We start from the raw sequence: 15628 nt of genomic DNA, 5'->3' as shown, positions 1-15628 counted from the left end.
GTCCTTCTGGAGCAAATAAATCTCCTTTGTGCTGAGAAATTGGTCTTGGGGTGTCTTGTGATACTGGTTCTTTTACAGGAACTAGCTATGTAGCCCTGGCTAGCCTGTAAATCACTATGTAACCCAGGCTAGCCTTAAACCCATAGAGATCCTCCTGCTTCTGCCTTCCAAGTGGCTGGATTAAAGACATGCCTATTTTTAGTTTTTTAAAAATTATATTTGTTTTTTATGTGTGTGCATTTATGTGCATGTGTGCTCACATGTGTACCACACAGTATACATGTGAAGGTCAGAGGACATCTTTCAGGTGTCAGTTGTCTCCTTGCCCTATATGGGTCCTGGGAATAGAACTCTGGTCATCAGGCTTGGCAGAAAGCACCTTTGCCCACTGAGATGTGGGAATTTAGTTTCTGGAGGTTCTGTATGCTGATTTCCACCATGGCTGTGCTAGCTCACATCTCAGCCAGCAGAGAATATGGGTTCCTTTGTCTCACCTTCTTGCCAACATTTGTTGGAATTCCTGGATGACAGTCACTCTGACTCAGGTGAGACAGACTCTAGGTGTTTCTTGTCTCCTGTAACCTAGTCTACCCTTGAATTCCTGATCCTTTTCCAAAGTGCTGGGATCACAGGTATGTGTCACCATGCCTGCTCTTAACATGATGCTGGAGAGCGAACTCTGTTGAAGGAGCTGCGGGCTGTGTTCCTGCCACCCAGCTCCCAGCCGCCTGGCTAGCTTATGCCCCAAAATAACAACACACAAACTGTATTCTTTTAAACACTGCTTGGCCCATTAGTTCTAGCCTCTTAATGGCTAATTCTCACATCTTGCCTAGCCCATCTTTAGTAATCTGTGCAGCATCAGTCTTACCCGGAAAGATTCAGCATGTCTGACCTGGCAGCTTGCTTCATTGCATCTGCCTCAGAGAGCAGAGCTATGGCGTCTGTCTGAGGCGTCTTACCTCACTTCCTCTTCCTCCCAGCATTCTGTTCTGTTTACTCCACCCACCTATGCTCTAACCTATCAGGGCCAAGCAGTTTCTTTATTAATTAACCAATGACCTTCCTCCATCAGAACTCGGGGCCTCAGGCCCTATCAGCTGCTACATTCCCAGCCCTCAGTGCGGTACCAGTTGTGGCTTCCAAGAGGCACCCTAACCTGTCAGCACAGGCTCTCCTACCTTCTTCCAGCCCTGGTTTAGTAACTTAAGCTTTGGGACCACATTGTTGTCCAGCTCAGTCACTGACCTAGCTCAGATTCAGGAAGGATGAGGTGGGTGTAATTCTCCTCTAATCTATTTATGTGCAACCGACTTCTCCCAAACCTGAGAGCCTGTCTTGGTAACTTTGTGTTGATGAAGTGATGCAGAGGAAATCCCTCAAGGCCAATAGGGATTAAATTCTGGCTCCTGATTCCCTAAGAAGACAGTAGCCTCAGAAGCATGTCAAACTTGCCAGAAATTTCAGGCACCATTCCCGGGCCTGACAACTTAAGAGGGATTATGGTAAAATGTCCTGGAGACAGTGGGGAAAGATTAGGTGAAAAGAGATTTAAAAGATCCGTCCCACAACCCCACCACCGATTTACAGCTGAGCACAGGAACAAGGCGATTTGGTTATTTATTTAACTAAAAATGTTAATGACTTACCTCTTCTTTAAACTTTTTATTTAGCGTGTGCCTGTGTGTGCACTCTCGGACATGTGGAGGCTAAAGGGCACCTTTCAGGAGTTCCTTCTAGCTTCTTTCTTGTTGATGCACGGCCTTTTTCATTTCTGCTCCTGCCCTGTCTATAGTTGATGCGTGGCCTTTCTCATTTCTGCTCCTTGTGCTGTCGAGTCTAGTTGGCCAGTGGGCTTTTAGGAGAGTCTCCATCTCTGCCTCCTGTCTCCAGGAGTGCTGGAATTGCAGATATGCACCACCCCAGCTGTGTGTAGGGGTGTGTGGGTTCGTGTGCACGCCAAGGCACAGGTGTGAAGGTCAGATGACAGTTTGAGGGAATGGGCTCTCTCCTTCTACCGTAGGATGGTCCTCGGGACCAAATTCAGGCAAGTGTCTTTACCTGGTACGTCATCTTGTAGATCCCACATCTGTTTATTTTTGAGACAAGATCTAGCTAATAGGCTAGCCTGGAACTCGGCAATCAGCCTGCCTCTCTGCCTCCCAAGTGCTGGGACTAAAGACAGGCCCCATCAGGCCCCATCCGTATCTGTTGTTTGTTTGTTTGTTTTTAATGGAAGGATTGAAATTGGGTTGTCAGGCTTGCATAACTAGTTCCCTTTTGGCTTTTTGAGACATGGTCTCTAGTAGTACAGGCTAGTCTTGAACTCAGGGTGTAACCAAGGATGACCTAAGGCTCCTGATCCTCTTTCCTCCACCTCCCAAGAGCTGGGATTTCAGGTGTGTGCCACCATGCTTGGCTGACTAGACAAGGGACATGCTAATTCCCAGGCTCTGGTGTGGCTCAGCTGTCACCTAAGGATATTAGCAGCTTTTCCACTCATGGCAGAGCAGGGAAGTGGGGTCAAAGCACCTCTGGATTAAGACTGAGTTGGGAGCTTGTCTTCTGCTCTTGAACCTGGTGCAAGCAGTGCTTACAGTGTGCCGCCATCCCTACAGATGGTACTGAATCCTAAGAATGTCCTGGAAGATCTTCTCTGAAATGCTAAAACATTTAGATACCTTCCTGAGCCAGAAGAGAGGAAGAACTGAGACAGGAAGCTGCTCCTGAAAGCCAGCTGTCCAGCCGGGCGGTGGTGGCACACGCCTTTAATCCCAGCACTCGGGAGGCAGAGGCAGGCGGATCTCTGGGAGTTCGAGGCCAGCCTGGTCTACAAGAGCTAGTTCCGGGACAGGCACCAAAGCTACAGAGAAATCCTGTCTCGAAAAACCAAAAAAAAAAAAAAAAAAAAAGAAAAAAGAAAGCCTGCTGCCCCTGCCGATGCGTTGGGACCCTCCCCTCAGTCTGTGACGTTCTAACCTCATAACCCCAGACGACATGACACTTGTTTGACCCTTGTGCGACAGGCAGTTTTTGGCATCATCTTCATGCTGTGAACGTCATACTGAGATAGGTGATGTCATCATCCTGATGTTACAGGAGGGGAAACTGAGTCACAGAGAAGTCAGGGACTTTGTCCAATGACACAGAACACGGGAGCCTGTGCACAAAGCCACAGTGCTGACCACTGGGCAGTGTGCATTGCGTGTGTGCAGTGCTGTGGCTGCATCCACCATGCCCCCAGGCCGCCATGCCCTCAGGACGCCATGCCCCCAGGACATCATGCCCTCAGGCCGCCATGCCTTCAGGATACTTCAGAGTTCGTTGCACAGGATGTAGAAATCGCAATGAGCCACCTCTCCTGGTCACAGACTGTTCTCAGCCTCTCCTCCTCTTCTGGGAAAGATGCAGTGTTCACATCAGAACAGACAGGCATTCATAGTGGTGAAGGTGCCACAGTTTGAAGGTTTTCTATAGAACTCACCTTGCAGTTTATCTTTTATTAATTTTAACTATTTTATTTTTAATTTAAAAATTCTTTTTTTTCAAGATTTATTTATTTATTTATTTATTTATTTATTTATTTATTTATTTATTTGTGTGTGTATCTCTGGCTGTCCTGGAACCAGCTCTTGTAGACCAGGCTGGCCTCGAACTCACAGACATCCGCCTGCCTCTGCCTCCTGAGTGCTGGGATTAAAGGCGTGCGCCACCACCGCCTGGCCATGGTGTCTTTTCACAGCAATAAAAACGTACACTAAGACGGGGACTGTTAGAAGGAGATTCGGTTCTGGGTGCTTCTGATAGGATTCATGCCATGCTTGTCAGGAGTGTTTGTCATCATGGCATGGGTCCGGCTTACTGCAGTCTCTCTCCCCATCTCTGTCTCATGCATGCTATGAAGCAGCGCACGGGCCCTTGCATCTCACAGACTCCAGAACGGTAGGCCAAACAAGTCTCCATTGCCTGTAAGTCTCCCAGACTCAGGTTCTCTCACAGCTGCAGAGAACAGAGTAGGACCCTGGCACCATTCAGGATCTGAGCTGACTCCGAGTGGGGACTTGAAACAGAGACCCTGCAGTCATCTGAGACTGTCCTTAGGACTGAGAACCCAGACTCAACTCCCAACAGGGTGTGGCGGCACACTCCTGTGATCCTAGCACTCTGGAAGTGGAAGCAGGAGGATCGTGTGCCCAGTCTGAAGTACATGTCAAGATCTGATACACAGCTGGATGGGCACCTTTGATTTCAGCTCCTGGGAGGTAGAAGCAGACAGGGCTCTGAATTGCAGTCCAGCCAGGGATGCACAGGGAGATCCCATCTCAACAAACGAGCAAATGAACGATCCGATATGTATACAAAAAGACAGAAGACTGAGCTGTAGTTGTGCTGTGTGTATTCTGCTGACCTTGGGTCCACCCCGTTCTCCAGCCCTGTCTTTCCTGACCCCGCTCTCAAAAGACTTTTAAATACCCAGATGTGGCGATGGGATTATAGCTGCTCACTTTCCCCAGGTGCCCCCTCGGCATGTGACCGCTGACCCCAGGATCTAAGAAGACATGCCAGTCCTCTGGACCTAAGGTATGGGAGTGCCATCTTGATAGCTGCTCTCTGGTGACTGTGCGGGTGGATGGGGCTCTCCATTGTCTGGGTGGAATTCTGCCAGGATGTAGAGAAAGCCACCCAGGGCTGCGACTGCGGTGGCTGTGTTGTGGCAAGAGCAGCCGTCTGTGGAGGGGAGAGAAGTGCTCGGAGCAAACTTGGCTCTTTGTTCAACACACTATACCAGGAATACTTTATGGGTCTCCCCCAGACGATCTGCCCCTGCAGGTTAGGCTCAGGCCCTTTTCCACTGAGGGCGAACTGTCAGAAGGGGGCAAACAGAGGTGGGAAAGCTCAGTAGTAAAGCACTCAGTGTGATGCTCTAGACCCTTGGTCTTATCCTCTTGTACTGGGGAAAACGACAGCCACCAATCAGGTAAGAGCTTTGACTGCCTGGGTGATGGGTAAGTGAACCCCTGGGTGTTTGTTACCTGTGAACAATTTTTCCCGTCTCCGTACTCTTCTCAGAACGCCCTGCTGATGTGGCGTGTCTTCCGGAAGCTCCCCCTTTGCATCTGGAGAAGAGCCAAAGGCAAAGCTCTCAGGATAACTTCCACTCAATAAGCCTCTTCTCTTCCTGACCCAACCCTTAGGTCGCAAACCCTTTGGTAATTGTGTATCAGCCTACATAATGAATATTTACATTACGGTTTGTAACAGTAGCAAAATTACACTTAGGAAGTAGCAACGAAATGGTTTTATGGTTGGGGTCACCACAACATGAGGAACTGTAATAAAGGGTTGCAGCATTAGAAAGATTGAGAACCACTGTTCTAGAGGTTTCTTCCTGTGCCTGTCTGCAGGGTCCAACACAGAGCCATGCTTATCCTCTAAGCTCCACCCCCTAAATCAGAACCTCTAGATGGGCTCCTATCTGACACTCACTCTTAAAGTGTCCTAGGACTTTTCATTTTATGAACCATGGTAATTTTTTTTTTTTTTTTGGTTTGTTGAGACGCGTGTCTCACTATGTAGCTGACTCTTCTGGTACTCTATCTGTAGACCAGACTGGTCTTGAACTCACAGAGATCTACCTGCCTCTGCCTCCCTAGTGCTGGGATTAAAGGCGTGTGCCACCAGGCCAAGTTGTTGTTTTGAGATAGGTTCTCACTCTGTAGTATAAGCAGGCCTAGAATTTATAGCAATCCTCCTGCCTCAGCCTCCCAAGCATTGGTATTATAGATGTGAGAAAGCTGTTTTTGAAACTTCTTTTACTTAATTGTTTTGGTATTTATTTTTGTGGTTCTTGGGTTGAATCTGGAGTCTTGCACACGCTGGGCCTGCACTCTGCCACCTAGCCCTTTTTAAAATTATTATCGGGGCTGGAAAAACGGCTCAGCAGTCAAGAGCGCTTCCTACTCTCCCAGAGGACCCAGGTTTGATTCCCAGCACCAACATGGCAACTCACAACCCTCTGTAACCGCAGTCCTAGAGGACCTGAGTTCTCTTCAGGCCTCTATGCATACTGCATATGTATGGTATACAGACGTATACACAGGGAAAACACTCATACATACAAATAAATTAAAAATAGAATTACCATTACATTTAATTATTTAAGGGTGACATATGGCATGTGTTTAGAGGTCTGGAGACAACTTGTGGGAGTCAATTTTCTTCTACCATGTGGGACTAGCTCATCATACTTGGTGGCAAAGGTCTTTATATCCTAAGCCTACTTGAAGTCCTCCCCTCACTGTTACTTTGAGGCAGGGTCTCACTGAATTGCTCAGGCCAGGTAGGTCTTGGACTTCAGTTCCTCCAACCTCAGTCTCTTCAGTGGCTAGGATGGCAGAGCTGCACCACCATTGTTTTGGCATGTCACCACGCCTTAGCATGTCACCTCGCCTTACCACATCACCGTGTCTTAGCGCACCACCGTGCCTTAGCGCATCACCGTGTCTAACACCTTAGTGCATCACCACATCTTAGCTTTCTTCTTATCTCAAAGGCAGTTGCTGCTTTAAGGACCCCAAGCTTCTCATGGAGATACTGGCACTTCCCAGGAACCTGTCCTGTGGCGGGCACAATCTGGGGGTTCCTGGAGGTGGTGATGCTTATGCTTATGTATTTTCAGATGGGAAAATTGAAGATAACCTACTGTCACATGTCGCACAGTTGGAAGAGGCTCATCTCGGGCCTCTCAACTGTCACCCCGTCTGGGTGGTCTTCCCTGCTAACTCTATCTAAAGAGCCTTCCCCAGTGTTCTTTCCCAGCTCTTGGCAGAACTTGGCATGACCACATCTGTATGTGGAAGGGGTTTCTGTCTCATGTCTGGAGCATTCACAGATGCTCAGGAAACACTGAAGGAATGAATTTATCAACACACGTGCAGCGGGCCAAGCTTCCTCACAGGGCTGGCTGCCAAGCCCATCACCCATGTGTGTGCTTGCCTGTGCACACACACATATGTGTTCTACATCACAGTTAGTGCTCAGTGCCCATGCATTCGTTTTTTGAGTGATCCAAAACTGGAACCCCAACAACCCTGCTCCCAGGTGGGGCAGACAAGCAACTCACCAGGCTTCCCGAAGCATCCCAGCTGGGGCTTCTGCCAGCTGAGAATAGCCTCCAGCCAGCGTAGCTTGTAGAAGTCGGAGAAGCCGGCCATACCGCAGAACATGACTGCAAACACACACCAAGGTTCCTCTGTAGGCTTGTCTCCACCACCCACCCTGTGTCCCTGGGGCCACCACAGAAGGGGGTGCTTAAGGGACCTGCCCGCCTCTCTCTCTGCTCTAGGATTACAGGGCCTCGAAGGGTGTTTTGTCTTGGCCCCCAGGGGCTCCCAGGCCCTAGTCCTGTCCTTCCAGTCCTATCACAGGGCTGCTGGAGTCAGGCTTGGTGTTTAGAAAGAAGCAGTCACTCAGGGCTCCTTTTCTCTTTATCTCCAAGACCCTGGTGTGTGTGTGGGTGGGTGTCTGTTTGTCAGTTGGTCAGTCTGTCCAGAACTCCCTCAGTTGATTAGAGGTGGTAGACAAAGAGTAGTCACTGTGACAAACGGACAATGACTGGTTACATTTAAGCCCGTAACAAGCAATATGTGCACAAGCATATGTGGAGGTCAGAGGTTAACTACAGCATCACTTCTAAAAAGCTGTCCACCTTATTGTTTATTTTCTTATTGTGTGTGCCGTGGCATGTGTGTAGAGGTCAGAGGACAACCTGTGGGAGCTGATTCTCTTCTTCCACCATGTAGCTCTCGGGGACTGAATTTATGTCCTCCGGCTTAAGGTGGGCGCCTTTTTATCCCCTGAACCATCTAGCCAGCCCCATCTTGCTTTTCAAGACAGGATCTCTTGGTTTCTTGGACTTGCCCATTCACTAAAGCTGGGTGGTACCAAGTCTGGGGGATCCATCTGTCTCCTCAGTACCAGAGATTTGCCTGTCCCTGCCACCTCTGCCCTAGGCTTATCAGCATGTGTCACCTGTCACCATCTCTGACTTTTCCACAGGAGTCCTGGGGATCAAACGCAGGTCCTCATGCCTGCAAACCGTGCCTTTTATTAACTAAGCCGCATCCCCAGGCTTGTACCTTCTGTGCTTACTTGATTGACTCAGCAGTCTGGAGTGTGTGCATGCAGCCCCCTTGTCAGCAGCCCCCTCCTCTACCACGAGGCTAGGCTCACTGTTTTCCATGAAGAGGTCTCGGGTGCGGTAGGTATATCCGATGGCCTCAGCTCTCCGGTTCAGTTCCATCATGTTGGCACAGAAGATGTCTATGTAGTTCTGGCTCTGGTGGAACAGCCCCTCGGTGCATCCTTGCTGGGGGACAGACAGACAGCAGGAGACGAGGAAGTGGGTATGTGGGAGATACATGCTCAGTCAGGGAGAGCCTGCAGCTCTGAGCTGGTCTTGCTGGGGCTGTGTTTGGAAGAAGGTCTCTCCTCCTTCCCCAGCCACACTCCTGTCTTTGCAGATTAGTGGAGTCAGCTTGCGTTCTGGCTTGGTCAGTTAAAAACTGACCTTTCTGAGCCTCAAAGTCTTTTTCCAGAAATGGGATGGCCATGCAGGCATGTCCAACCTTTTGACCTTCTGATCTGATTTGCACAGTAGAGTTGTAAAGGAATCTCAGAAGACTTCGCAGTGTTTGAAGTGAGCTTACAGTTTTGTGCTGCCCCACATGTATAGGTTGGACACTATCCATAGAGGGGACTTTGGTTGGGTGGGCCACTGTAGGTAGTTAATGGTAGTGCCTGACAAGAGATCAGACACTAGGTGGCACTCTAAGGCAGCACCAAGTGCTGCTAGACGGCGTGGTCCAGGGAGCCTCTCAGGACCTCGCCAGGCTGTGGGAGGGGAAAACGAGTTGAGAACTGGCTTTCTCTGCACAGCACTTACCATTCTGGCCCAGAGAAAAAAGAGCAGCTGGTGGGACAGGCTGTAGTCTGAGCAGCCGGCCTTAGTCATAAGGGTTCTGCAGAAATTGGAGAGCCTGCAAGGCTGGCTGCTGTCTGTCCTGCAGAAAGACAAGCCAGGCTGATGAGGACAGTGCTCCCTCTTCTACCCTGAGTCTGCACACTCCGTGATTGTTAGGGTGAGGGTTCTGGGCTGGGCACTGGGTTGCCAATTAAAATACAAGTGTCCCAAGTCTTACTTTGTTTTGAGACAAAGTCTCATTCTGTAATTCAGTTCTGCTGTCTCAGCCATCTTGCATGCTGGGACTACCATGACTGGCTGTGTCTTGGTCTGGGTCTAGCTCAGAGGAGGCACTGTGAAACTGTCCTGGGCTTGGACAGCCACTAGTGTATGAGACTTCCTATCACTCTGTGGAGTCCCCAACTATCTTTCCCATCAGTCTCCTAAATAAAGGACTATTCAAACCCAGCAAACTAGGGAGTGTGATCTGGGCTCAGCGTACTTACTCATACCCTAACTGACAATAGAGGTCACCACCTAGAGTGCAGCCCCTCTGTGGGTCAGCTGTGGCTTGGCATTTCTCTGGAGGAGGCTAAGAAGACAATGCCCCCTCCATCCTGAACTAAAATGCCCTAGACCTTCCCGCAAGCAGCGGGGCGGAAGTGGGGAGTACGACTGTGCTCAGTACTGCCCCTAGAGGCCGAACGGGAGGTGCTGGGGCCCTGCAGGGCATGGCGGGGATTGAAGCCCTGTGTGGCGAGGGAGCGGAGGACGGAGGGGAGGACGAGGTGCGGCGGCGACACGGTGAGGGGGGTGACGACGACACGGGGGCGGGGGCATTTGGGGAGGAGTTCAAAAGCCAGGGAAAGTAAGGTCTGGATTGCATGGTGTAGGGCAGGAGAGGCCTGCTGATACCTGTGCACAGGCACCTGCGTTTACTCAAAGCTCTGGTTGTGGCTGAGAGGACACGATGGAGCTTTTAGGTACTGGGGAGACAGGGGACCCACCCTGTTCCTAGCAGTTGCACCAGGCACGCATCGCTGCTTTCCTCTGAGAACGAATCCACGGCCTCCAGCCAGGGGTAGACCAGGGAGGCATTGGTGCGCGTCCAGGCATGGGGCAGCTTCCAAAACCCAGGTTGAAGGCTTGGTTGGAACTCTGCAGAGGAGAGGAAGGAAGTGTGCCGAGTGGTCAGAAACCAATGTTGATGACTATTCCAAGCCCAGAAAGAGGATGCCGCTCTGTGGAGCATCCACTGCCGTGATAAAGCACTGTGACCGAAAGCAACTTGGGGAGGAAAAGGTTTATTTCACCTTACACCTCTCAGGCCCCACCCTGCCACTAAGGGGAGTCAGGACAGGGAACTTTAAACAGAGGCCAGCGAGGAGTGCTTGCTCAGCCTGCTTTCTTAGAACACCCAGGACCGGAGTGGTACCACTCACAGTGAGATGGGCCCTCCCACACCCATCAATCACCAACCACAGACTCTCCTCCAGGCAAATCTTTTTAATTTGTTATTTATTTTGGCTTTTCAAGACAGGGTTTCTCTGTGTAACGGCCCTGGATGTCCTGGAACTCACTCTGTAGATCAGGTTGTCCCCGAACTCACAGAGATCCGCCGGCCTCTGCTTCTCGAGTGCTGAGATTAAAGGCGTGTGCTGCCGTATTATGGATACATTTCTTAGTGTTGAGTTCTTCCTCCCAAATAAACGGCTCCAGCTTTTGTCAGATGGACACAAAACTGGCAGGACGCCCTCCTGGGACCTAAGCCCACAAGAGGTGGCAGAGCCTGAGCCTTGCCTGGTTGAGCATTTGAATCACACCAGTTTGCCTTTCTTCCGTCAGCTCGCACGTAGCTCAGGCTGACTCAGACTTACTGCACAGCTGAGGGTAGCTCAGGCTGGCTCAGACTTACACACAGCTGAGGGTAGCTCAGGTTGGCTCAGACTTACACACAGCTGAGGGTAGCTCAGACTGGCTCAGACTTACTGCACAGCTGAGGGTAGCCTAGGCTGGCTCAGAGTTACTGCACAGCTGAGGGTAGCTCAGGCTGGCTTCAGACTTATGCACAGCTGAGGGTAGCTCAGGCTGGCTCAGACTTACTGCACAGCTGAGGGTAGCCCAGGCTGGCTCAGACTTATGCATAGCTGAGGGTAGCTCAGGCTGGCTCAGACTTACTGCAAGCTGAGGGTAGTCCAGACTGGCTCAGACTTACTGCACAGCTGAGGGTAGCTCAGGCTGGCTCAGACTTACTGCACAGCTGAGGAGAACCTTGAGTCCCCAGTCTTCTTACCTCCACCTCAACAGGACCTGGGATGATGGGCTTGTATCTCCACAGCTGACTTATACAGTGCTGGGAGGGAACTCGGGACTTTGTCCGTGTTAGGCAAGCACACTACTAACTGAGCTATGTCCCCAGCCCTTGGTCCCCTTTCCTAAAACAGCAAAACTGGAACATTTCCCCTAATCACTAGAGGAAAGGATTTGCCTAAATACGCAGCCCGCGAACACCAGGCATGCACGTGGTACTCAGACACATATGCAGGTAAGACTAAACAACTTTAGAAACATCTAAAGGGAGGCTGCTGCAGCGCTTAAATTTACCAGATGCAGAAAGCCTCTCACTTATCAGGGAATGCATGGTTCCCCTAATCAATAGCAAGGATTTATGGACGGGCTTTGCCTAAATCCACCGCATCCCGTGGAAATGTGAAGTGGTGGTAGGAAGTCCTGGACCTCTTAGGTGGGGTGTCCAGTGGACATCATCGCCCAGCCAGGAAACCATTGCCCAGCCAGGGGTATCCAGCATGGCTGGGTGCAGTGTTAAAGGCCTGGTCTCTCTGCTACACAGTTTCATCTGTGTGGTAGGACTGTGGGGAGGGCTAAAACCATCCAAGTTGCCTGCAAGAGACTGTGGCCTGTCAAGCCGACTACAAGTCATGTGGAGAGCTGGTTGGTTCTGAGGAACCAGGAATTAGTCAGCTCTGACAGGCACAGGGAAAGGGCCACAGATGGATATATGAGGTGACAGCTTCTTCCTCATTCCTCTGACCTGAAACAAAGGCCTGGTGTTTTTTCTCCTGCCAGAAGAGCCTCCCTCCTGGTGCCTGGTGAAGTCTGGTCAGATGTGCTCAAGGCTGGACCAGGTTGTACGTGAAGCTAGGGGCCTCTCAGCTTCCCTTTCTTTATCTAAATTGACCAATCTTAAATTAAGGGAAGGGGACTCATTCCAGGTCACCAAGGACTCTTAAGACCCCCTAGTCCTCCAGGAGAGCACCCCCTGCCTTGCAAGGGAGCCCCCTGTGCCTTGCTGTGTGCATTCCTGTTCACTCTGTAGATTGTGCTGTCCAGGATTTTCCCAGCTGCTACCTGCTGTGTTCCAGAGTTTTCCTGCCTTTTAACTCTTTAGCTAGCAGAGAAAATGAACCTGACCTAGGTCTCTAGATGGTAATGGTTCCAGGCTTGTGTAAGTCAGCATCCATGCTGGGATGGGCTTTCAATGATGAAGCTGTCTGTGAGTCCTCTATACTCCTGTGAGTTCCCCCTTGCCCACACTCCTGCTTGTAATCCCAATAAACTCACTGGTTCACTAACACCGTTTTGGTCTGTCATCATTTCCTGTCTTGGGTGAGCAGACATTCATGTCTTCCCAGGAAAGTGCCACACAGCAAGCACTGGTGTCCCCATCCCCACCAGGAACTGCCGTGGAACAGTATCTATGCACTGTAAATATGTATTACTCTTATTAGTTAATAAAGAGCTGACTGGTCTATAGGAGAGTTTGGGCAGGAGTTTGGACTAGGAGAATTCTGGGAAGAAGAAGGGAGGAGCCAGAGGCGTTGCCAGAAGATGCAGAGGGAGCAAGACATACTGGAGGACAGGTAAAGCCACGAGCCACGTGGCTATACATAGATTAATAGAAATGGATTAATTTAAGTTGCAAGAGCTAGTTAGTAATAAGCCTGTGCTATTGGTTGAACATTTATAATTAATATTGCGTCTCCATGCCAGTTATTTGAGAACTGGCAGGTGGGAAAGAAAAGTCTGTCTACAAGAAACAGATGAATGAGGCTTATAGGATAGGAGCTTCTGTGGCAGCGGTTCTCAACCTGTGGGTCTCAATCCCCTTTTATAGGGGCCACTAAGACCATTGGAAAACACAGACATTTACATTATGATTCATAACAGTAGCAGATTACAGTTATGAAGTAACAATGAACATAGTTTTATGGTTGGGGGTCACCACGACATGGGGAACTGTATTAAAGGGCAGCAGCACTAGGAAGGTTGAGAACCACTGCTCTGTGGGATCCTTAAAAGGGGCAAGGTGATGAACTAATTTTTTTTTTTTTTTTTGATACAAAATACAGAATGGTAGGCACTAAGGTTCTCTGTGCAAAGAGACAGGCCATTTTAGATCTGCCTCTCTGGTCTAGGATGGGAAATCTGGATTAAAGCCAGGAAGTGGCTGGGTCCCCTGTGGCTTCCTGATGACTGGTATGGACTGCCCTGACCAGGCCTCGCTTCAGGAGATGCCCATACCTAGGTATTTCAAAGGATGCCACCTCTGATGCAATAGGCCCACCCTGCTCTTACCTCTTAGGTATGTGGGGTCACTCTTCTTGAGGTAGAAGATGGATTTTTGGAGCAGGACAGACAGCGTGTTGGCCAACTGTCCAGCACGCAGGCTGAGAGGCCGCAGCAGGGGGTCGGAAGCCCATTTTTTCTGGACTCCTTGGAGTTGCACTAGAAGGGGAGATGAGAAGTCAGCCATCCTAACATCTGACCACACGTGTGCAGGGAAACACCCAAGGCTACAGTCATGGACCTGAGCGGAAACAAGGCTCCTATAAGGCGGATCTGGCCTGTGGGTACAGCTCAACTTGAATTCTAGAATTGGGCTTGGGTTCAAATCTTGATTCTCTATGCTTTTTCATCAACTGGCCAGAAAAAGTCACTTAATCTCTTTACATTCATCATCAGAAAGTGTTACTTCTTGGAGGCTGTTTTAGGGATTAAGTGAGCTGATGCCTGGAGACAGCATTTTCTGTTGTACAGAGAAAGCATGTAATGAAGTTTTCTGTATTGACTTGGCAAATGCAGCCTGTGAGGGATAAGCAAGGAGGAGTCTAGACTGGTGGAGGCATCTGGAGACATGGATTTGTTCTTATGCCAATGTCTGCTCATCCACCATTTAAAATATCTTCACAGGTACCTAAAAATACGGGTGGAGGTGTGGTCGGCACTGTGCCTGCTATGCCTGACAGGAAAGACAGCCAGCCAGAGAAAAATCTCTCTCCCCCCCGCCTTCTTCTCCTCCTCCTCCTCTTTCCCTCCCTTATTTCTTTATTGGATTTTGTTTTGAGACAGGGTCTCTCTACGTAGCTTTGGCTATCCTAGAACTCACGAAGATCCACCTGACTCTGCCTCCTGAGTGCTAGGATTGCAAGCACAGATCACCACATCTACCTCATGCTTCTTTTCTAGAGGAATTTGGCGCTGCTGTGTATGTCTCTGTCTCACTTAATCTCAGCCTGGAGGGGATGGGAATCTCCAGAGATGTCCACTGCCCAAGCCTAGGCAGACACCAGGCATGGAATCTTTGTCACTTTAGGCAGGACCTCACTGCAACCCACATGTGTACTTGTATGCATGCACACCATTGTGTCTTGGCCAGGTTCCAGCCCACTCCTTCCAGATTGTATGCCTCCCAAAGCTAACAAACACTTGACTGTTTTCTCAGGACCTTTAGCTGCCTTTGGCAGAGGGGAGGAAACCAGGTAGGGGCAAGATCTCGGGGAGAGTTCCTGTTTTGTCTTCAGTCACCCTTAGGCAAGGGGAGTGACATTTCCTTACTGTTCCCAGCCTGTCAGGAAGGGCTGCCAAAGGAATCTTTTCCTTCTAAGCCTATAATTGCCAAATGTTTTCTCATACTACCTTTAAGTCCTTATTCTACAAAGTTTGGTAAGAGCTGGCTGAGAACTACACTCTCAGAAAGAGCCCCGGGTCTTCACCTTATCCGGGAGGAGGCCCTGGCGTCTCAGGTCCTGGGGGAACTGGCTTTCCTAGCGTCCATCTGGGAGCAAGGCTCACATACCTTCCAAGACTTGGAATCCCACTGCACCATCCAGGTTGATATTAGGCAGCCTGTCCTCCAGGAACAAGGTGGCTTTCTCTAGCGCAGTCAGGATCAGGCCTGCCATGGTGCCCTGTGCGGTGTCTGGCCATGGCAGTGAGGAGGAGGGCTGTGGTGGCAGGGCCAGCAGCAGAAGTAGAAACAGCCTCAATCTGGCCATGAATGACTTTCTCTTGGTGGATAGTCACACCCCGAAATGCCAGGAACCCTCCCAGATCCTTTAAAGACCTTGTTCCCGCCTCTTTCTCCACCTCTCTTCTCCAGGAAGACTTGGAGACAAGAGCCAGGGCAGGATTGCAGCCAGCCACAGGGCCATGGGCATGGTCAGGCCAGTTTGGCATATGGGGTTTGCTGGCTGTCTTTGTGTATAGGTGTATCTAGGCATGAGTTTGTGTGAGTACATGTACCTTAGGGATATGTGTGCTCGTATGTGCATATGTGTGCTGTGTGCATGTGTGTGTGGGGCACGCACACACATGTGGAGGCCAACGTCTGGTATCATTGCTTAGAAAAAACCATCCACCTTTGTA

General features: G+C 50.0%; 1 protein-coding gene across 1 annotated transcript; it reads right to left on the bottom strand.

Moving 5' to 3' along the window:
- Positions 1-3580: 3580 nt before the first annotated feature.
- Positions 3581-15278, bottom strand: C7H16orf89 (chromosome 7 C16orf89 homolog). Its single transcript, XM_057775776.1, has 8 exons — positions 15060-15278; positions 13559-13708; positions 9970-10120; positions 8945-9062; positions 8233-8368; positions 7124-7228; positions 5034-5117; positions 3581-4728 (listed from the first exon to the last, which is right to left on the bottom strand). Exons 1-8 carry the CDS (start codon positions 15256-15258, stop codon positions 4577-4579), a joined length of 1095 nt encoding a protein of 364 aa, XP_057631759.1. The 5' UTR covers positions 15259-15278; the 3' UTR covers positions 3581-4576.
- Positions 15279-15628: the final 350 nt, after the last annotated feature.

This window comes from Chionomys nivalis, chromosome 7, assembly GCF_950005125.1.
Source record: "Chionomys nivalis chromosome 7, mChiNiv1.1, whole genome shotgun sequence".
In the NCBI taxonomy this organism is placed as follows: domain Eukaryota; kingdom Metazoa; phylum Chordata; class Mammalia; order Rodentia; family Cricetidae; genus Chionomys; species Chionomys nivalis.
Note: the sequence above shows the minus strand (reverse complement) of the source record. Positions and strands in the feature narration are given on the sequence as shown.

Bases quoted from the DNA above. Each gene is read 5' to 3' on its own strand.
- C7H16orf89 (XM_057775776.1), bottom strand. From the start codon at position 15,258: ATGGCCAGATTGAGGCTGTTTCTACTTCTGCTGCTGGCCCTGCCACCA. The intron at 5,118-7,123 runs GTGAGTTGCTTG...GCTCTTCTCCAG, and splicing joins GGGATGCTTCGGGAAGCCTG to ATGCAAAGGGGGAGCTTCCG. The intron at 4,729-5,033 runs GTAACAAACACC...TCCCCTCCACAG, and splicing joins ACGGGAAAAATTGTTCACAG to ACGGCTGCTCTTGCCACAAC.